At 40.8% G+C, this 24017-nt stretch overlaps 1 protein-coding gene across 1 annotated transcript; it reads left to right on the top strand.

Moving 5' to 3' along the window:
* The first annotated feature begins 1578 nt into the window (after positions 1–1578).
* BFSP1 (beaded filament structural protein 1) lies at positions 1579–18763 on the top strand. The gene is made up of 8 exons (XM_038132436.1): positions 1579–2180; positions 7386–7446; positions 10391–10486; positions 11243–11335; positions 11989–12096; positions 14975–15195; positions 16491–16576; positions 17424–18763. Exons 1-8 carry the CDS (start codon positions 1810–1812, stop codon positions 18362–18364), a joined length of 1977 nt encoding a protein of 658 aa, XP_037988364.1. The 5' UTR covers positions 1579–1809; the 3' UTR covers positions 18365–18763.
* Positions 18764–24017: the final 5254 nt, after the last annotated feature.

Here is a 24017-nt window from a genome sequence, read left to right as displayed (position 1 = left end):
AAATTTCAATAACAAAACTGGGAATGCAAGGGTTCCCCTGCAGACAGACCACTCTGTTTAGGGATATGGTGAATTGCTGAAAGGCCTGTCCGTTTACTACCTAAGAAGTTAAGGTCAGCACAGAGTCAGTGCTTCTTCCAGCCACTGAGAGAGAGAGATGGAATAGCACTTACATGGGCTATTATTTTACTGAAAGGCTGTCTAAAGCCATAAAAACTCTTGCCATGGAAATACACTGCGCACAGTCCAGTAGAATCTACTTTCTGATCTCTTCTGAAAGACTAACTTTGTTAAAAGCTCAGCTACATTGTTGGGGTAAGCAGGCTGCTCCTGCCAAAGAGCTGCAAATGCCGATATGTTTGTGCAGCATGGAGACCAGTGGTTTCACATTCACTAGTTCATAAAGATCCCAGACATTTCTGAAAGATCTATCTCTATTTGCTACTTATATACTTTGGAAGCAGACTATGGAGCTGCACAGTCTGTGTGCACAGCCTAATTAAATTTTCTGAGAAATTATTTGATCTTTCCCCATGGCACTTCCAAATGATCTGAAGCAAAATAAGAAATATGTAGGAAATGTCTAATAAACTTTTCCTGTTTTTTATTCAGATTTAGTAGCAGAGAACTCAAAGTTTCTTTTTGAAGTTGAACTTTTTGAGTCACCTGAGCACCAACTGCTTTCTTCACCTCTGTGCTTGCCATCAGTGCCTTGAGCTTCAGAATACATGAGATTTAAATATTCATTTAAGATATGACCATTAAGAAGTGAAATTGAATTTTATATGAATTACTAAGAGAGATCTCAAAATTAGAGTGGCTTGGTGTTGGGCTTTCTGTCTGGGCAAGTAGATTAGGGAAGAACATGTCCAAGAAATAGGATTTTTCAAAATGAAAGACAGGAAAATAATACTAGAGGCATCGAGGGTAAATTAAATCCTCTTAGGGAATGGCAGCACACAAGACTCCATTATGGTGGAAGTAAAGGAAGAATGGTGGCTCCCCCTGGGATAATATGGAAAGTCCACCAAGTCATTAGGTGACATGGCTTTTGGCTATCCCCAAAGAAAGTGGCTTCCCAAAGAGGTTTTGTTAAGCCAGGGGTTTTTGTACCACTGCTGCTTGGATGCTTCTCATGCCAGGCAGAATTAACCTGCAGAAAAGCCTGACATGAGGCCTGAAGTGAGAACCAAATGACCAAATCTTGCCCATGGAGCTGGAGCCATATTAATTTTTAAATACTATCCCATAATTCTAAATTATCACAAAACTGTCAAATAACAAAAATCAAGGGCTGCCACCCACTCACACCAAAATCCTCTGTCAGCAGAAGGCCTCTGTGCAGAGCCCTGGGGACACCCCCATGGAACAAAGCTCTCCCCCCAGCAAAGCCATGAAAGGCTTTGAGCTCAGCCTTTGAAACTGCAAAGCAGTTGTTTTGTTTTCCATGAATAATGCTTTAATCCATAGGGTGAAAGCTGGATGTTGCTCTCTTTTATCCTGGCTGTACATGATTGCAGTGCTTGAAAAGAAAAGCCCCTAGCCCTTGTGTGCCCGCCGCTCCTCTGAACTGCTGATGCCTGGATGGGCAGCTCTAAGGCGGGGCCATTGGGATTTATTTAGTTCACTGCCGCAGATGAGGCCTTTAGTGCCACAAACCACCCTGGAGACAAGTCCTAATCATCTGGTGGGGGGTGATTATGTTCAGTTCTTCCTCCCCAAACCCCCCAGACATAATTCAGATCCAAACTGGAGAGACAGGCAGGCACACAAGAGGGAATCTCAGCACTGCACAGCCCCTCTGAAGCCATGTACAGGAGCAGCTTCCTCCGTGAGGTACGCAAGGAGAAGTACGAGCGGTCAGATGCCTATGATGAGCTACAAGGCTCCCCGGAATTTGACAGTTTGGCCCAAGCCCAGGGCTTGGAGAACCTGCAGGAGCTCAACGAGCGCTTCACCAGCTACATCAACCGGGCGCGTGTGCTGGAACAGCGCAACACCATCCTGCGCAAGCAGCTGGAGACCTTCCAGCGCATGGATGAGCTGGTGGGCTTGGACGAAGCCTTTGCTGGGCAGATTGAGTTCAACCGGCAACGAATGCGGGAGCTGGCTTCTGACCGAGCCAAGCTGGAGCGGGAGGAGAAGGATGCCCAGCGCATGCTCGATGAGTACTGCAACAAGTAAGGCTTACAATCCATGGAAGATGAGTGGTGTCATTTCTATAGTTAATCTTTGTAATAAGGATGGGTTCGGTGTCACCAGCTACTTCTTGTGTGTGGGTGATGCCTCTCCATGTCTATCAGACTTGTCAAAAGGGACGGCATGTAAGCCAATGGTGAAAAGTAAGGTATCAGGACTTAGGAAGCTGCAGCTCTGCCTTTTATGGTGTCACTGCTCCTAGATAGGAAAATGCCCTCTCCATTCCTCAGCAGCAGTCCTGGCACACGTCGGCTGCTGTTGTTCATTAGCCTTAGGAGAACTGTGCTCTGAGCTGCAAAGATGAAATAACTCCATTTGACTACTAGGTGTCTCAAAGCAAGTCTTGTCTTTGAGCAGCCCAGAGTTACATAATGGGCCAAACATCTCCTGAAATATGCAGGATGTCTCTGAGAAATTATTTACAGCCACTATGAAGCACCTGAGTCAGTCTGTGCTAACCACATCTGTGATGTGTCATGAAAAGAAAGGAGATATATTTTTTCCTGGTGTGTAAAATTTGTCCTCCTCTTCTTCCTTGCATCTTGTATTTCCATCTCATGCCACAAAAAACTAAGAATGGGTTTCCCCTAATTTCACCTCTTAAACCTCTGTGCCACCATAAATCAAAGAGCAGGAGCCTCATATGCTGATGGAGATGAGTGCCTTCCCTCCAGCAACAGGCAATTTTGGTCACATGGCCTAATTACCCAAGAGTTGGTGAGCATTGCTCATAGGACAAAAGAGTTTAATCCTCCTGTTACTTATTGGTCAGGGATTTTTTATCCTCAGAATGTCTATCTGGCTACTTCAGCCATGAAAATTTGGCACACTGCCAAATGAACAGCCACGTGGGGGCTGTGAGCTACAGCATACCTATAGAAATGCCAAGCCCTGATCTCTCTTTTTCATCTGACAGGAGAGAATAGCCCATCCAGGTGCACTGAGTCTTATTGCTGCCAGTGGTCAGATGTCCACAATGTCCTGCTCTCCTCCCTGAGTCTACATTCCGTTGGCAACAGGCACTGCAGGTTTCTTGCTGCAACTTGAACCATAAAGCTTTTGGTGCACTGGGATTAACAAAATCTCTTAGAGGGAGCATTTTGAATCAATTAATTGACAAATGTCTGTGTCCTTCACTAATGCAAAGAATTTTGACTCTTATAACCCATTCTCTCACTCATCTTCACTATTGGAGAAATAGATTTATATCTAATGAAACCTTTTAAGCTACATTTATATAAATAAGCCTTTTAAAGTTGCATTTAGACTGAGTAGGACCTAAGACTACTGCTGGGTCTGTGCAATTAAATGTTCATGAACTATTAAAAAGTAGAACTTTCATTAAAATTTATTTTTAAATCCTCTATGGTCACATTCATAGCTTTTCTCATTAACATGAACAGTTCAGACTCTGTACCAGGGGAGAATTCTTTCCCTTGAAGTTGCAAAAAAAAAAAAAAAAAAATCAATGCTGGGAATAGTGTGGATGTATCTCATAAAAACACTAATTGCTACCTTGCTACCTTTGTTGACCACCACCATTATAGCAACATTACATCTGGCTGTGGGACAGGATGGTGTTTCTCTCTCCATGATATTGGAAAAGATGCTGGAATCCAGATTTTAGTGGCCTTGACTGAACAGGATTAACAGACTTAAGAAATTAAAAGTCTTGCTAATAAATTGTTGAATTAAAAATTTTGTGCACTGCTAATGCAGTGAATTTTGAACATGCAATATGATTCCCTGGACACAGTAATTGGCACAGGGCTTTCCAGAACAAGATGTGCTGCATGGTGATACTCTGATGAGCTAACACCCTTTGGGGCCACAGTGGAGACCCAACACGGGTGAGAAAATGAAAAGAAGTGGTAAAACACAATAGCTAGGACATGGGGACTCCACTGGCAAAGCTGCCTTCCAGCCCTGTCTGTAGGGATTGTCTTGGCACTGCTGCTGCTTCTCTGGTGATAGGAAGGACTTTATCCTGCTGCATCTAAGATGAGGAGAATTTGCCTGCCATCCACACTCTCCACAATCTGCCAGAATATTGTCCTGTGGCTGTCAGCTGCTCAGGTAGAATCTGTTAATAAATCAGCAAAACACAACCCTCTTGGGCTCATCTGAGCATTCAGGGTATGACCCCGGATGACAAATATTACTGGCCTGTCCATCATCCTTGTAGGACCTCTCTTTCATTGTCTGTGCTGTCCTTGGCACCCAAATTGCTGCTGTCTGTTGAGAGAAGGTTACTGAAGTACATCAGGGAAAGAGAAAATGACAAAGGTAGTAGCCAAGAGGTGCTACTACTTTTCAGTTGGATTCAACAGATTCAACATTTTTCTTCAGATGAAGGGCTCAAGTTTGACACCAAATTGAGTATCTAGCCATTTTACATTGCTGGGATGGATTGTTACTGTTTCCTCTTTGGAGGGGAGCAAGCCCTTGCACTGCAGCGGAGGCAGGGTCCGAAAAAAAAAAGTGATTGAAATCTTTGATCGTCTGATCTGCTTTCTTTGAGCCTGGCAGCTCCCTTCCCTCCATTCTTTTTCCTATGCAAAAAAACCCCAAACCAGTTAACATCCCTTTTCTTTCAACAGTCCAAAAACATTTGTTGCCGACCTAAAGCTACCTGACTGGGTGAGAAGGTTCGGGTTTTGTTGGTTTTTGGTTTTGGGTTTTTTGGGTTTTGGTGATTTTTTTGGTGTTTGTTTGTTTGTTTGTTTGTTTTTGTGTTTTGTTTTGTTTTGTTTTGTTTTGTTTTAATGAAGTAAATTAACTTAATGGCTCTTAAGCTCCAGGAATGTCTGACCAGCAACCATCTAATAAAAAAATTTTTGGACATGACTAGCTAATTACTAAACATCAAAATCAACTTTGAAGCATAACAGAGTTGTGACTTGTCAGCCATTGCACTTACAAATACATTTCAGCAGGCACTGAGGCATCCTGCGGTCTCTGAAGCATTTCAAAGAGGTCCATAGCACTTTTGCACTGATCCTCTGGAAAAGATTGAACATCACTTGAAAGAAATTCTCCTTCAAAGGATAATAATGCAATACTAACTCTCTCAAGCTGCCAGGTGAATTTACAGCTGTGTGGCACAACACATATTTGGGCTATTTGAGAGTAAAGGAAAATGTACCTGAGTATTTTAGTAACTGAAAAATCTTTTGAGTGAGGATCTAGCAATGAGGGAGATCTGAATTACATTAGGGCTGAGGTTTAGACACTGAATCCATCAGATGGTTGTATATTACTGTGAGTGGAAAACCAGCCTTTTATTGCAACTGTGTATTTGATTTTCACAAGATGCCACAATTTGCTTCATTCTTGCTCAACTGTCAGAAAGTATCAAAGTTAGGAAAGTGTTTACTGTCAAGTGCGCACAAAAATTTTTTAAAATAAATAGAGAACTGGCTGGAGTTGAGCTACTTGGTAAACACCTGAAACAAGGCAGTCTCACTTCTGAAGCTGAAAAATATTCTAGCCTTGGAAGTGACACTGGTGTTAGTACTAATTGGCAAAAAAAGGATATTGTTTTAGTCTTATCAGCAATCTATTGGAGTGATAATGAAATAAAACCTCGCCATTTCACTTGGTTCTTTGCTGTTCATGTAAGAATTGAAAACGGACCAGTGACCAAACCTGCTTATATTATGGGACTTCAGAAATTGTTGGTAAACCAGAGCACCAGGTTAAATCCATTTCCTTGTTCTGCCAAGTTCTTCCTTTGTGGTCCTGGTCAGTTTGTGAGTGACATCATCCTCTCAGCTTTCCAGTATGTGTTGAAAGAGATGAGAATAACATTGGTTGTTCATCCTTCAGGAGATGAAAAGGATGAACTGGGGATGACATGATCATTACAACTTGATCCTTGATGTGCTCAGTCCAGGAACTGTCCTGTTGACTGAAGCAAATCCCTTTGAAATCACCAGCACACCTTGACTGAATCAACGATTTCAGAAAACAGACAGGGACTTACGTTCAGCTCTGAATTTTGGCTTGTATTGGTGTCCGTTGCTTTTAATGCAAATGAAGGATCCTAATCACCAGAACTGACCTGTCACCTACCAGAATGTTTCTTGTAGAAAGTAAGATAATGATAGCTTTTTTATATCTCTCTACATCTATTACTTTAAGAAAAGTGAAGTGTTAAACTTAAAGGGTTAAGACTTTATTTCTGGTGCTGTTGGAGTTTGATAAGTCACTTGTTCAGTACTGATGGCAAAGTCTCATTTCCAAAGTTGCTTCTGGCTGGTGGTTTTTCAGGGGCTTTTTTGTTTCTTTGTTTATTTGTTTTTTAATCTAGTCTAATTAAGCCACATCTACTGTTGAACATTTCATATGAGGTTCACTTAAGGAAGGGAATAAATTACAATAATCAACAATTAAGTTTTGTGCTCTGTGGCTAAAAAGATTTTCTAGAAGATAATTCTGTTTACATACAAATGTGTAAACAGATCACTCATTCTTAAAGAATATGTGCTATTTCCTCAAACCAAACATAAACACATCATACATCCATCTCAGCACCAGGAACATGCACTCCATGCACTTGTGGATGTTTTATAAAAGCATAAGAATAGTTGGTTAAATGCAGTCCTTACTAAAGCTCACTTGTTGTTTTGACCAAGCTAATATAAAAATTACCATTAAAGGGGACACAAAGCTTGATCCATCTAAACATCCAACGTCTTTCCTACATGGTCAATATGTAAAATTGCAATCTTTGTGTTTAATGTGTCTGTCATTAAAGTGCTTATTGAACAACAGCAGTTATAATAGAAAACCAAGAACAATGTAATTAAATGTTCATGTGCCATTGTAGCAAATCCTCACAGAGTGATCACTGATGAATAGCTGTCACTATAGTTCACCACCAATGGAATATGCTTTTATTGAAGATAATCCATTCTTGAGCATTCTGTAAAAAAGTGATAGCATATTTATGCATTTCATTGTGTTCTGTTATGTAAACTGTAGACAAGAATTTAGGCAATTCTGAAATTACCCTCAGCATCTGGGACCAAAAAATAATTAATGCATGAATAAATCTTTTGGGCTCTTTCAAGATTCATATTCTGCTTTAGCTTGAAGCATATCTTGTGCATGACAGTGCAGATAAAAATGCAGTTTGCAGAGTGATGAACCGCTGAACTCTATCTCCTTTTCTCTACTTGCAGGTATAGAAACGAACGTGAATATCAGCAGAGGCTAAAAGAAACCCTGGAGCACCTCAATAAAGTGAGTCTGGGAAAATGCCAGGGGAAAGGCGTACAATTTTTTTTCCTTTGGTTTCATTTACTACAGCAAGCTGCTTTGAAGAAGCAGTGGGAAGATAAAATGTCAGAGCAAGACACTTCTTGTCATTATGCCCTTCTCCATCCTCCCCCTCCCTATGTAAGTGTCTGAGCCTCAGCATGTGCTAATCTTTTCCCCATGCTTTTTAAACATAGCTACTGTATTAAAATACAGTCACTAGGGATAACCATGCCATGAAAAATTGCTGATTAAGTCCGTGTTTTGAAGCCTGGAGTATCTCAAAGCTCCTTAGTCCCTTGCCAGATATGGTCAGCCCTTCCCAGGACAGACCCTCATCAGTTATTAGGTTTCCAAATAAAAGAGAAGCTGCAACTCCCCCTGGCTTCTTCCTTTTACATCAATATAGTTCTTGAACTCATACCATGGGAAAAGCAATAATAAAAATAACAACATTTAATATAATACAAAGCTCAGAGAAAGATAAAAGTTGGCTAAAGTATTTTGAAAGTTTCCAAACCAGGTCTGTGAAGCTGAAAAATCTCAGTTCATCCTCTCTTGCTGCTAGCCTTCATCTGGGTGAAGAACATAGTATTATATCTTTCCCCAGTTCTACTTTGCACAGACTATCATTCATCTTCTGTATTGGAAAACAATCAAAGGTGGATTAAATAGAAATTATTTTTTTATTTCCTTGCTGCAAATGGCTGGACCTGATCTGCTGGAGCATTGTCATATCAATGATATGCATGTTTTATGTTAAGAAAAGACAGAAAGCACATTTTAGCATTCTATCTCCAGTGAGCTCTTGACATCCCACATCAGTTCTGTTTTCCAGAACACTCTGTTCTTGAACAACTTGCAAACCCTTAAAAAAACCTGTGAAGGTAACTCTTTTGTAAGGGGTTGGAGCTGGTAAGTCTGTCTTCACAGTTCCTCTCAATGAATCTGCAGCTAAAGAAAAGTGAGTTGATTCACCAACCCTAGGCACAGTTCACAAAATCTTGAGGCACAAGGATGTTTTTTATTCCAGGATGTCCCTGGACACTCCTGTTGCAGCAGCTCCTTGTGCTGGGAGCACCAAGTGCTGAAGGGAATACAGCTAGTTTTCTGTACAGGGCCCAAGATGTGGCCTGAAAGCCTGCATGTGCAGGTGCAAATTCATTCTTTATCTGACAGCTGGGAAAATACTGGTTCTGGAGAGATCTAATGAATTTCTCTTCCATGGTAATGAAAATATTGCTTCAGCACATGGACCAGTGTTCTGGAATCATAACATCACACAGAATGTCTTTTCAGAAGTTGAGTGATTAGCAAATATTCCAAAGTTCAAAAGAAAATGTGTAGACACTGCACTGATACACAACCCCATTGTGTAGACACTGTTCTGATACACAGCCCCATTGAGAAAGCTGGTCTCTTTGAAAACATAGAATAAAAGCAGAAGTATTTTTCCCCTTTGAGGGAACATTTGGAAAGCCAAAAACTGCTTTTGTTTATCACATGCAGAAATATTTGCTTATAGGTATTATCTAAGGGCCTGGGGGCTTTCTTTTGGCTCCCTCACAATCCTCCCAACATGGCCATTGTCCTGCTGATCTTCCTCTCAATAGGACGGGAGAGGAGTGCAAAAAAGCAGCGGGCATTCCTGATGGCTGGTTCTGAATGTGCTGGGCTGGATGTGTCTGAATCAGCCCCTGGATCACAAAGCACAGCCTGCTGGAGAGTTCTGTGCCTGGGAGGCTTAGCAGCACAATAAGACAGCCAACATCTACACATTTTTGGAACAGCGCGTGCTGTATGCATGCAAAAGGAAAAATCCTCTTCTACCAGTCATGTGCTGCACCCACAGATCTCAATGGTTTGATTGCAACCTGTGATCTGCTCACAGAGGTATTTTTACAGCTGATAATGGCACATGGGTAATTTAACAGAGGTACCTTCAAATACTTCTTTTTTTATTCTTTGAGTTAAATGCAGAAAGCAGGACTTTCTTGAGGCAAATTGCAAACTGGTGGAGGAACTGGCGCATTTTATACAGCTGCAAGGAATATTCAGTTAAAATTTTTAAGATGCTTTCTCAAAAATTAAAGAAATAATGCATTAAATAGAAAAAACATATCACTACTCTCACAGGTTTGTAAAATATATTGCCAGGTTCCATGGAAATTACCGTAAATTCCATGTTTTGTGTTAAATAACACAACATACGAAAAATCTAAATTAAGCCTTTGAACAGAAATGGAGATTTCATTAGATTTAAAGAACAGTGCCATTCATACCTGTGTACTCTGAGATCACGGTTACTAGTCATATGGTTTGTTCTTTGAACTAATTGGATGTTAGGAACGTTTGTCTTTGCAAACCCCAAAGTATTATAAACTTGTGTAGCAAGGTGATTTTTTCTAAACTTGGTCAACTGTAATTTTTATTTCCAGAAATGGCTCCAAATTGACAAACATTTGTGGCATTTGAGAACATACAAAAGAGAGTGCAAATACTGCAGATCATCCTGGGTTTTTAGAAGGACTTCTTTACTAGGGATCTTAAAAAGGCATCAGGATACCTCAGATCTTGTCATGACACTAGAGAAATCAATGCCTTAGTCTGCTGATGTCATTTGTTTAAGACTCATCCACCATTTCAAGATTTTAACATCAAAATCTGGTATTTCAAACATCTACTACTTGGCTCCCAGCATTATTTTGACAGTGCCAGTGCCAAACTGTATTGTAAATTACATTTGTGCAGGGCATGGTCAATAATATGGCTTCTGTTTGTTGTTTTCATTATACTGCTGTATGTTCCAGTAGGCTCTTACACTTCAGGCAGACTGCTCCATGTGCGCAGGAACTCATGCAGTGCCTGTGGGATTGCATTTGGTACTCCAGCCACACATACCACCATGCCATGTATCTTTGTATTGCAGGAAGCTGATGAAGCCTTGCTGTGCAACCTGGAGCTGCAAATCGAGTCCCAGTTCCTGCAGGATGACATCAATGCTACAAAGGACAGATACAAGAAGGTAACTGTCTGAAATTGCTGTTTTCCTTGTAGAGCTAGATGTGGAACTTTGCCCTTCTCCATGATCAAACAGTGGAAAATTAAAGCAAATTGCATTTTTGTTTTGGTGGGTGCATATAGCATTATTTATTTTTGGTGGGCAAAACAGCCAGATGGTTTCCAGCACCCAAACACACTTCTCAGGGTCCAGTCACTACAGATGTAGCAGAGTCTTGAATTTGTCAACCTGGTGTCATGACTTAACCCAAAGTGCTCATCAAGCTGTCTATATTTCATGCTAAGGAAGCTGTTGCTTTCATTATCCAGTTTTTTGGGAGAGGACACTCCAGGTAATCAGCACCTGACTTTAACATTTGTTGTCTTCTTCCTGGGAGAACTGTGGGTTTTGGGATCAGGCCACTGTCCCATCTTTGCTGCTTTTGAAAAATGTTCCTTTTTTAATGCCACATGCAAAGATATTTGTGATTCTTATTTTGAAAATCTCCTATGAAATTGGAAATGGAATGGAATCTTCAATTAAAACTATGAACTGTATAGTCCTTATCCAAAAGTCTGTGATATACACTCAGTATGATGAAACTGCTAGCACCCTGCACTCAAAAGCCATTATAAGTTGCATTCCAAACCCAACCCTGAACATGAATTGGACTTTCATGGGCTAAAAGCATTACATATTTAAAAATAAGCCCCAGAAGTACATGGAAATTTCTACCTTACTATGGCATTTTCTAATGAAAATGTTTTTACCTTATCACAGAACCTCATGGAAATCCAGACCTACGTCAATGTCTTGCAGCAGATCATCCAGACAACTCCTCGTGTGTCCCCAATAACCACTGGCATATGTGAGGCAAGTATTGCTGTTGGGAAGTACATGCAGCTCTAAGTAAGAAAGAGATAATGTTTAGACTTAAAGTGTCCCAGATCCTTTAACTTCTGCTCCAAGGTTAGATGAAAACTGTAAAAACAATGTAAGTACTGAATAGTGAATATGGGAGAAAAATATTTACTGTAGCTTTGAAAAACTGTATCAATGAGGAAAGAGAGATTAGCTTTGTCAGGTGCAATCCAGCATATATATTAGTCCCAAAAATGTGTGGTACAAAGGTATTTGAAATAGTTGTGCTTCTTCTCTGAGGAGGAGATGGCACGATATATTAATATTTTAAGAGAAAGGATATCTTATCCTGAAGGGGTGAGATGTGGTGAAAATTTCAATGAAATTAATTGATACAGACTAGATGAAAACTTGGTGATTTCCACCAATATGAGCGGCTATGGCAGGAATGCTCATTATTTGGAAAAAGATGTGAACAAGTTTACAGGGTCTAAGCTGTACTGTGAGCAGACCTGCCATCTGCTGTCTTTATTCTTAAAGCTGTGCCACCATTCAGCAGAATTTGGCTCGAGGTTTGATACCCACCTTTTATCTGTCTTTTGCCATTTTCTATTTGTCTTTACAGTTTATTTCCAGTAGTACACACATTGTTTTCTTCCAACCAGGAAAAACTGATAGCAGAGAGGAGGATCCCTGTTCTGCAGAGCCAGCTGGAGGAATACAAGAGCATCCTCTGCCAGCTACAGGCACAGAAATACAAGCTGCAGACAGAGGTACTGGAATCACTAGCCATAAACACAACCATGTTGCTCATGAACTGCTTTTTTTACGGTCACTTGGTAAAACCTCTAACATGGCTTTAACATGGTTATGTTAACTTGGTGGACTTGGAGGTGTGTTTTCCTTTTAGATTTCCATCTTTTTCTTCAGCTGTTTCATTCCCATTCTCTCAATGGAACAAATTGTCAGGTTTAGTTGGCCAGGGTGGGCTGTAGGTATTGCAGGTGCAATGAAGCTGCCTTTGCTTATCAGAGTGGCTGATGAGGGAAAGTTTCCACAATGCAACTGGATTCCTGCAGGACAGAATCAGCAGGACATTATGAATGGAAAAGTCCCACAGGGCTCCTATGACTTTCTTACTTGCTGAGCTCTGGCTGGAAATTGGCTCCATGAAAACTGAGGGGGAACCCTCAGGGCTCTGCCCAATCCTTTCTATCACTGCCACATCCAATACTGAGCTTGCTGTGGGAAGACCTGGACAGGTTCGGGGAGCTGAGAGGGCTGTTGAGCTACCTTTGGCTTTCTGTCTTCATCCATGTCATTACTAAGCCAGCCATCCATGTCACTACTAAGCATTAAGCCAGCATCTTTCCTGTGCTTGGACACTACCAGCAGGAAAAACCATATGCTTTTTGCCAAGCCCTGATTTGCAAAAAGACTTTGCCTAGTTGTCCTTGTCCATCTCCCAGCCAAACCTGCCCTAAATCAACCTTCTGTCTCCAGCCAGTGCCTGCAAACATGAGTGCAGTGCAGGGCTGAGGGTAGCAGGAGGTGGAGGAGCAGCTGAAGGCTGCAGTGGATAGAAACCAGATCTGAATAGCTGCCAATGGAATCTCTACCTCCATGCAGTTGAATATTTTTTAGCAAATGGGGTGGAGAATGACCCCAAGTACAGCTTCCTTTGTGCCTCGAGTTGTCCATCCAGGTGAGAGGAATGAAATATTGACAAAAACATCTTTTGGTGGGATTTTGGACTTGTTTGGACAGCCATAGCAGCAGCTCATAACTTCCTGAGCATAGCTTCTTCCATTAGGATCAGGAAAGTGTATTTTCCTTGGTCTCTCTCGTATCTGATGCTCTGGTGGAAAGGACACATGCACTCTGGGATGGACAGGAATCAATATGGGGATGAGATAGTGAACCAGTATAGAGAAAAAGGGGAGAAAATCAGCTGTCTGCTGGCAGGTGGAGAGAGGCAGTCTTTGAGGAATTATTTGTGCTGCTTTCAAAATCAAATCTTCCCATCCCATTTAGAAATAGATTATTCATTCATTTTTGTACCTCGAGATTAAAAGAGTGAAATAGCTTTATGAATGCAGGTCAGTAACACAGTTGCTTGTGATGGTGAAGGCTGAATCTGATGACAGAGGTGTCATCAAGTTTCTTTGCTTTTCTGTTTCTGGACCTGCCAGCCATGTGCCTGAGAGGTCATGGATCCCACCCCATGAGCACTGAACAGAAAAGAGTCTCGGTCTACTCGTACACTACAACATAACCAATGATGAGGGACATCACTTCTATATTTAGACTCTTAAATGTCCTTTTTTTAATCTTGCCTGAAGCATATAGAAGTAAATCAATTATTGAAGAATTCATTAGTCACTTATTCCCCCATTAACTTTTTGTGAGTTCGTATCATTAAAATGTAGGGAAAAAAAGGTGACAAAATAACTAGAATAAGTAGTTAAAAATAGCAGAAGAAAGTGAGAGGAGATTTACAGGGTGAAGTATTGTCGCATGTCACCAGATGGTGACGGGGGTGCAACAGAGCCCACCCCCCCCTTCCTGGCTCCGCTAGGTCCCAGCTACCAGTGGAGGTGCAGTGCAGAAACAAAAGAGCAGCAGAACGGGTCCTGGGGTAGAACTGGGGTAACTTTATTTGATGGTAAAACTCCCCCTCCCCAGGGTCCCAGGACCCCAAACTCAGGGCAAACAATAGCTTATAAATGTGGGGAAGTCTCAGGGGAGGATACAATCTTTACCTAATCAGGAGAACTGAAGATAAAATACAAGGCGGGAATTCAATATATAAACCAATGAAGAATTTCAAGGGAGGAGAACAGCTTCAGTGAACTAATGGAGTTTGAAAGAATACAAAACTGACAGGGAAGTTTCTAGGGGGAAGACAGGTTTGGGGAGAGATTGGCATTTAATGGAAGGAAGAGTAAAGAAAGTTCTGGGGAAAGGGTATGGATAGGAGGGGTTAACAGCTAGGAAGGGGAGGGGGTTTAGAACTTAGCAGGGAGTAGATAGGTAACAAACAAAAAATCAACACTTAACTAAACTAAATAACAATAAGGGAGCAAGTCTAGTTTTAGAAACATAAAATACAAAATGGGAAACTTATGCCAATCTAAAAGCAGGGAAAGGACAACATAAGGAAATTACAGAATTACAAATTAAACAATAAGCATACTAATAAAACTAAAAAGCACACTACAACAAAATAGCACACCTGAAACTCAGCCTTTATTTTTGGAAGGTGACTTTTGCCACCTCCTGGTTGATGTGCTCATTGGTTTTATCGCTGAAGTAAAAAGGCCGAGGAATTGAATTCAAAAGGAAAATTCTTTGTTTAAAATGTGACTTTTGGTCTTATTTGCCCTGTCAGCAGACCACAGAGAAGGAGGAGTGGGCATTTCTTGAGCTCATCTTCCCAGTTAAGAACTTTTACTGTCCTTGTAAGGCCCTGCCCACTCTGATAAGTTACTGCTTTTTGAATAACTGAACAAAGGTAGTGAAATTGCTCCTGTGTTTCAGCAGTGCAGCATCACATTGTAATAAAGCATGACTTGTCTTTCAGTATGCTTAAAATATGGGGATGGTGAATTTTTCAAAGCTGCTTCTTTCATCACCAATTTTATTTACCAGACAACCATGCTGGAGCAAGCAATTAAAAACACCCAGGAGAGTTATGACGATGAAATTCAGCTTTACAATGAGCAGATTGAAAACCTTAGGAAGGGGATAGAGGAGGCTGAGAGGATCTTGGAGAAGTACACCACTGACTGCCGCCAGCTGGTGATCTACCAGCAGTCCCTGGAGAATGAGCTGGAACGGTACAAACGGATCATCGAGAATGAAGACAGCCGGTAAGGCTGGATTTCTGGGCAGTCACAAAGGGATCAGGGATCTCTTTTATCTTGTTTGAAAAATGCATGTTTAAGGACATTTGATTCACCCAAAGCTATAGCATTTTCACACCTTTCACTGGTAGGTATCTAGAGATAGAAATCGAAATAGATGCAAAATCTGGTCAAACTTCTGCCAAGGAAAGGGTCAGAGCCATTTTAAGCTTTCCTGTCTGTGCAGTCTCCTTTCCATATGCTGTCCTGGCATCAGTGTACAGAGGTCAGGAGCACACAAAAGCAATTTGAACATGCTCTCCTGAGACTGGGTGTTGATGACACTTGTTCAACACTACCAGCGGGTTGATTTTTGGAGGGTGCAGACAAAACAAATGCCCTGTAAAGCAAAGCATTCTTCACAGCAAAGCCATTCCTCAGGCATGGGGAGAAAGAGGAAAAATACAAGAAATTGGCAGGGATTTGAGTTGTGCTTAAACCTACAGAGGAGCACTGTCTCCTTCTAATGTCAACCATCAGCCACAGTGGAGAAAAGGATCTTTCACAGCAGCAGAGCCAGACCCCTAAGCACCCAACCTACTGCTCCAGGCTGTGCAGAAGATGCAGGGGAAGAACACTCACTAAATAGTTCATCCTATGTGTGGGGAATGGGAATTTAATTAATTTTCAGGGTCCAATTTGGGACACTGAGTTCTAGTTAGGAGTACCTTAACAGAGTAATTCTCAATGCCAGAAGTCATATTGACACAGGGTCTCTGACAGGACAACATATCTCAAATTCCAGCAGAGCAGACTGGGGAGGCCAAAGATACAGTAACTGTTTTGCAATAGGCCTGCCTCTCAATTTTAAGTTTTAACTCTTAATACTACTGACTTCTCAAATGTTTTCCAAGGAAGACTGCACCAAATTTCCTATTTTGCCAGCCAGCATGGTAAAAATGGATTTACACTTCTTGCTGATCTCTGGTAGGCTTGAATTGACTGTTTGCCCATCTAAAAACTTCCCGTCTTTTCAAAGTGCCATGCTAAATGCAAAGTTGTCACTGCATGTTGTAATTACTGGTGTACTTTACCTACTGGAGTGTCTGATGTTTCCTGCTGGCAGAAACCAGCCTCACTCCTGTGAAGGTGATGTGGGTGTCTTTATTTTCCCCAGACAAGAAACAGGTTCCCATCATTCTTTTCACTGTTCACCACAGAGAAGTACATTTCTTTAACCTCTGTGCTTAATTTTGCACAATTTCTCTTGCTTTCACTGAAATGGTGGGGAGAGAACTGATGGATGCACATATTCTCCACAGGTTAAACTCTGCTATAGCAGGAACCCCAGTTACACTCTTCACACAGATTTACCGACCTGCCCAGCCTCAGGCTTCGAGGGGAAGAGGTAAACCTGTGATGTGTCTTTCTGTGTGTGACAGGAGAAGCATCATTGCATTTTAAGCTGTTTGTCCATCTGTTTTAATATAGCCACCAGTCGAGACAGCCAGACTACAGGCTTGTAAATGCAACTATTTCAGCTTACCTCAGCTGGCCTTGAGACAAGCTGTCAAAGGCCAAAACTACACGCAAAAGCGTTTCTTTGCTGATTTCTAGAGTTTACTACTTAGGCCAATCGAGAGTAAAATCAAAAGGCACCTGAAATGATGGAAAGAGCTGCAGGTTTTGTGTTGACTCATTCTGAGTTTGTTTGCACTTTAATGATGTGCAAAGAGCACCAAGGTGTGTTAAGTGCCACAGGCCCATTTTTGAGGCCTGTTTTCCTATGAATGATGTTTTCTCTATGTTGTATGTTGGCTTGTTAGAATTAGGATGCTGGTATACCTGCTGACAAGATAATGGCCAGGCTAAATGAGCAAGACTGCTCTTAAAGGAATTGATGTGATAGGTTCTAACATATGGGATGAATTAAATCCAAGACTCACTGGGTGCCTACTCATTGCCCAGGAAATCAGAATCAGGGGGTTCTAAGAGCTCAGTGATAGTGTCTGAGTGATGCCATTGTAGATGGGTGGCTTCTCAGCTCTGTGACCAGCAGCCACTCCTGCTCCCTCCTGACATAACTCTCAGCATCTGTCCCTACTCCAGACTGTCAGGAGTGGAGGTGCCTGGCTCGCTTTTAGGCCCCCTGGGATACAAAGGCTCTCCATCTGCAGTAGTGAGGGCAAGAGGCAGCTTGTGACTGTAGTACTCAAGCACTGTTTGTTGTTCCCTTTGCTTTAATTTTTCTTTAGATATCACCCAGGCCATGCAAGACATTGCCAGTATAAAGCCCAGACAAAAAGGCCTGACAAAGAAAATTGCCAGGAAAAAGGAGCTGATGTCAAAAGACATAACCGACAGTCACTCACCTGAAAGAATGTATGAAAGAGCTCTGGCAGGTTTTGACCAAGATCAGATGGAGTTTAGGCATGAAGGCTCAGTCAGGTGTGAACCTGAGCAAGAAGGATCCGAATATGATGAAAAAGAAATGGGCCCAGAGGATGTACCTGACGGAGCCCAGATAAGTAAAGCCTTTGATAAATTGTGTAATATTATGAGGGAGAAAATAAGAGTCTACAAGAGACCAGAGGCTAAGTCTGATGCCCATCCCAAAGGGCGTTATGTGCTGGTGACAGGGGAGGAAGGCTATGAAGAACCATGCATCTTGGCCCCCTCTATCCCTGCTGGGGGAGGAATCACAGTTTCCACTGGCAATGGGAAGGTGATGAATGGTGGTGATGTGGAGCCCATACCAGAGCTGCCAGAACCTGCTGAACCACCAGAAAAAGAGAAAGGGGAAATCTTTGAAAGGAGAGAAGAGTTTGAACTCCCAGATAAACAGAGAGAGAAGGGGAAAGAAGATGTGCTTGAATGGGGGAAAAAAGCAAGAACAAAAATTGAGCAAATCACAAAGTACCCAGACATCTCTGAGCCTGTAACTTCCTCTGGTCTGATAAGCCCAACTGAGCCAGGACTCCTTCGAGAGACAGAATATGAGCGAGAAGATAAGCAGGGCCTTTTGTTCAGAGAAGCAGCCTTACCTGGCTCTATGAGCTATGAGAAGGTGGAGGTGGTGGAGTCCATTGAGAAGTTTTCAGATGACAAAATTCAGACGTATGAAGAGACAGCAATGATTGTTGAGACAATGATAGAGAAGACAAGCAAGAAGAAACTAGGTGACAAAGGCTCTTAAGTGACACATACCCTCTGATAGTCAATTTGTCTGGCATAGTTATTAAATGACTGTGTTTTTTTCCTGACTGAATGATACAGTAGTGAGATTTTTGCTGTTTGGTATGGAACAGATTGAAACCTTGATGGCAATTCTGTCTGATGAAGGCTCACCTTTGGTGCAACAACCATGAGTGCTCTCCAGGGCACATCCTATGCAACTCATTTTCATGATTAGGACACATGGGAAGAAATTATTATGACAGAGCTGCCTGGCTTTCCACAGTATCCAGGACAAATTTGCATATTCCTCAACTGCTCCTTTAACTGCCATACGACTCCCCCATCTTTGAGACAGCTGCAAATGTTAACTTGTGACATCTGATTCATTTAATAAAAGTTTTGCCTTCTACTGAAGATACTCACTATGGGTTTATTTTGCCTATAACATTGACTTACAGACCCTACTTGTAAACAGACCCTACTTATAAACATCACCAGACTGGTGTGCAGGAGTTTTTCCAGGGAAAGGGCTGGATACCTCTTAAATAACCTGTTCCAAATCTCTACCTTTCAGAGTCTTTAAATAGCAATGAGCTTGGCAGACCTTTCTGTTTAGCAATAAAGACAAACTTCCTGTATTCAAGATAAGCTCTTACTGCAGATCTTCTCAGAATAGATCTCCCTTACAAAAGCTATTATTTGTCCTCTGGCAACACAACTAATGTACTTATGAATGCCAACAAGCTTTTGAGCAGACTGCAGCCAAAGACAGTATTTAGGTATTTTCTTTGTAAGTATTTCCTTGGACTGTAGAGTTTCATACTGCCACAGGAACCTGTCTCAGTCCTGTTACCTGCAGTCACATGGAGCTCCACAGGATTGTTGGAATAAGCAGTGCCTTTCCACCTCCCCATGCCTGGGGAAGCAAAAAGCAACACTTGCAGCAACACCAGTCTTGCAGCTCCCAGAAATCTTCAGCTCAAGAAAATGAACAAAAAAATCAGAAATTAAAAACCACAAATTAAAAATCAGAGAAAGGAAATATTTTGCTTGTATGCATGTAAATAGTGAGCTCTACTTAAAGTGCTCATACACCATTTAGGCCTTAGCTTGGCTCCAGGCACAAAAATGATCCCACTAAAGCCCAAGACTTACTAAAGGGTGGTACTAGATTAGTCTCTACACACTACTTGTTCAATCTGATGCCAGTTCTCTAAGTTTTCATTTCAGCTTCCAGCATTGTTGTGCCTTTTCTTTCTGCCTGTTAACTCCTGTCAGCTGCAGCAAAGGTTAAAAGCCATTTGAGCTGACAAGTCTGAGCTTCAGGAACTCCTCACAGCACCCAAGGCTTTCCTTCAATAATATGTTGGGTTTGGTTATTTCGTTCATGAGGTCCAGCACAGGTGTAGCATCCGATCTACTGTGATTGTTACAACTGGTTAAAGTGGCACCTTATTCTTTGAAACTGGGATAGGTGACTCTCACAGTCACAATTTTAGTCAGGAGTTTTTGTTGATGCTGGTTTATTGGAATGCTGTGGGAGTTTATTCCAGATATGGCTTACTTGAACGTGTTCCTTTTCAGTTTAATATATTAACAGTGCAAATAACTGCAGAGAAGGAATTTAGCAGTGCCTATGCAGGCTGGGCTCTGGTGACCTGGTAGCAACTGCCCAGAATAATTGCTGCTGAAAGAATTTGACTGCTGCAAGGTAAACAAACCCTCCCCCAAAAACCTACCCTCATTGCAGCAGTAGGCAGGCTGTTTAATAATTCTGTCACAAAGCAGAGTATAAACAGGTTCAGGTAGTACCTAGATAGAACTGGGTATTCTTCCCCCTCTTCCAGTCCATCTGATTTCACTGCAATACAGTGGACCCAATGTTCAAAATACAAAAAGCCTCACTCAATGGCAAGGAGGTGTTCAGTGTGTGAATACCTCCACTACCTTAATCTTTTTTGTGCTGTGGTGTCACCACTGGCTGCTGACCCAGACCTGGTTTATGATGGCTGTAACACTTCCTCAGCATTTCAGTGTGGTGTAAGAACTGCTCCTAAAGCTGGTTTGATGGCACTTACTGCTGCATTGCCTGGGCAGCAACCAGCAGAAGTCAAGGACTAAAAAGAGGTGCAGGCTAAATTCTGCTACAATCTGTAAATTTTCTGTATATTTGCATGAAAGTTATATAGAAAACCACTAGTAGTATCTGGTTAATAGTGACCATGCTGAAGTGTATAGTAAATCTGGTAATTTTAGGGGCTAACTTCTACATTAAATACAGATTCTCAATGAAGTGTTTAAATGCCAAAGTTTAGTGGTGGAATAGTTGCAAGCATATATTCAACAAGAGACTGGAATGAGAGTCAGGTTTCTACAGGCATATTCTCACTTCTGAGTCAACCAGAACTAGATCAGGAGGTTCCCTGCCAGATTGTACTGCTGCAGACATGATAGAGTACTATAAAATGAAATGTACTTTCTGCCATGGGAACACAGGAGCTAAAAAGTACCCAAAAGTTATGGAGGGGAAGTAGAGATGAAAAGGGAAACGGGGTTTAATGTGAATCAAAGTGCTCCAAACAGCAGAGGAAAAAAATCGGCGGTAGCATTTCCTTGGGACCAGAACTGCTTATGACCTGTAGTGCAAAACTGCCACAATCTCTATTCCTGATCATCCTCCTCCCAGGGCAGCTCAGCAGCTGCACTGCTGCTGCCTTTGCAGAGCTGACCTTGGAGCCAATGGGTTTGAACCATGAAAATAATGCCACATTAATTTAAAAAAGCTCCTCCCAGCCTGTGGCATGAATCTTGTATGTGACAGAGTTTCGCAGTTAACATAAACCACTTTATTTGTAATCTGCTGCTATCAACTCTTTATCTTCTCTGTATTCAGTATATGCAGGATACAAATTTTTTCACCAGTGTAAAAAGCAGAGAAGTAGGAAGTCATCACACTGAGAGCAGCATTTTACCTCCCGTGTACCTTCAGATAAGCAATGATGATAGGACCTGCCAGTTTATAACAGCTGTTTATTTTACTGATATTATAAAACATCATCACAGGGCTCACCTGTTTTGCATATGAGCTTAATTTTCCCTTTTATTATAAATACTAAAAAATTAATTTTTTTGCATCAGCAATACCATAAAAACTCAGTCTAACTGGACATGTTTTTCATTGATCCCTTGAAGCAAAAATCGCCAAGAATTTGAAGTTGATCTCTATATTGTATATAAATGTAGTTTTATATATATAATTATATCAAATTCACCATTTCTGTATATCACTCATTACTGTGATTTTTCAATTACTAAATTATGTCAGCATTATGAAAATATGGACAGCCATCTAGTTATTTTGCTGCTTTACAAGATATTTAATTATTTAACAGACAACTACAAAATTACATTAATGCAATGGAAAGTCATGTACATGTTCATTTAAGAATTCCACATGGACTTTTCTTATTCCAAAACTTTTCCAGATTTTAGAAGTCCAGTAAAAACTTTCGGTAACTTTTCTTTGATCACATACACACAAAAAGTTACGATGTGTATTATACCTTACATACCATATGTAATTCTAGACATATTTATATGCAAATGTATGTAATGTACTCTGAATATATATATTGTTTATATATATATATATATATATATATATATAAAAGCATACAGAGAGTGATATATTGTAAATTTTTCTGATGGCACTGCTGCACGCAATGAGAAACCTGTGAGAAGTGTGAGGCTGCTTGGCTTAGCTTTAGAGTGTAATTCACATAGACTTTAAGTTCGTTGAGCTGTTTATTTTTCATTTGGAAAAGGAAAGGACAGGCCTCTTATGGAAAAATAAAAGATGGATAGTCTCTTGAATTAACATTCTCATATATTCTTAAGTGAAACACGACCCACCATAGAACCTTTGGGTTATGTTTTTAATTTGTTAGATAAATATTTACTGAATGTGTTTCTACTACTATGCACCGGATCAACCAGGATAACTCTTATTAAAACATCTTAGATTAATACTCTGCATATTAAAAATACATAATAAAATTCTGAAACTAGTCACTGTTAAAATGTAGATCTTGGATCCTGCAAAGATCTGAACTATCTGCTTAAAATTACCATTTGAGTGGGTCCGCTGATGGGCTTTAGTGAAAGTGCCTAAGTATTGCAGAATAAAGACCCTTTATTTCTCAAAGGTTAAATTTGGGATCTCACACCTGAGAACATGTAGTGGTTGCTTCCATCAGTAATTCCCACCAGGAAGAATGTTATGTTTTGCAGCAATAGCCAGAGCATACTTCTTGAGGGCGAGAGAAATGGACTTTGACTCATGCCCAAAAGGTCAAGGTGGGACTGACTTTAAACACAAAAAAACAATGACTGCCAGCAAATCTTCCCAAATATACTACATTTTATTTCTCAAGAAGGCCAACATTGCATTACACTTTAATAACTTCAGCACATTTTTCTCCTTAAATATATTTGTATAACATAATACCAGCAAATATATAGCTTTTAAAAAATAAATTTAAATTAAACATTGCTTTGGGACTGAAACTGTGTGCTTCAAATTTTCCCCACAGCAGTTTACTGGCAGCTGGGTTGCAAACCCCAGAAAACAGGTGTCTGTGGTTGGTAATGCTAACACAGGCTCATTTTACAGTGCTGGAGAACATCTCAGTAGAGAGACCAGCAGATGCATACAAGCTGCCAGAAAACCTACAGTTCATCCCTATGTGCTTGTTTTGCTGTAAGATGGTAAACTGATTTAAATGGCCAAAATTACAAAAAAACCCCAACCAAACAAAAAACCAAAAAAACTCCAACAACCAACCAAAAAAAAAAAAACAAAACCAACCAAAAAAACCCAAAAAAACCCCAAACCAAACCAAAAAAACCAAACAAAAAAAAAACCCCAAAACCAACAACACAGGAAAAGAATCCCCAAAACAACCAAACTAAAAAAAAACTCCAGCAAAACTGGGATTTGTGCTTCTAGGAGGCCCTGACCCGGTTTGCAAATCACTTCTCCCTGCTATCCAGCTTTGGCATCACTTTGCTTTCCTTATTGCATATCTGTTGATCCATCCTGTAGCTGAAGTGTGTATGTAGTGTAACTGTAGTATGAAATAAAACTCTCAAACTAATTGGATTTCTGCCAATCAGATTGGTGGATTTTCCTTATCTCTGGATTAGTTCTTTTTGTGGGGTCTAGTGGTACTTTGGTTGAATCCAATGGAGGAAGTCCCATTGAAGTCAGTGACGCAGAAGGAGCATGTTCAAAGACCTCTCCAGACAACCTCTTTGTGGTTCCCTCTCTCTCAGTCATTTTTTAAAAATGCGCTCAATTATCACCAACTTCCAGTGTTAAAATTCACTCTTTTTTAATACAAACATTTATCACAGAAATATGAAGGGAAAAGCCATTAACTTCTTTGCAGTTTTTTACCTATTTGTATGACACAAAAGAAAAATCATCATTTACAGTCACAAACTGTACATAGTATTTGGTGGGAGTACATTTTGTGCTTTGGAGATAAAAAATGGACTGCTTCAGTGACAATTAAATTATTATTGACGAGATATAAGACTTTAAAATCAAGAAAGGGTGATAATTTGTTTACAGAGACAATCATTGTAATACATCTAACACAGAGGTTTGG

This window comes from Motacilla alba, chromosome 3, assembly GCF_015832195.1.
Source record: "Motacilla alba alba isolate MOTALB_02 chromosome 3, Motacilla_alba_V1.0_pri, whole genome shotgun sequence".
NCBI lineage: Eukaryota > Metazoa > Chordata > Aves > Passeriformes > Motacillidae > Motacilla > Motacilla alba.
Note: the sequence above shows the minus strand (reverse complement) of the source record. Positions and strands in the feature narration are given on the sequence as shown.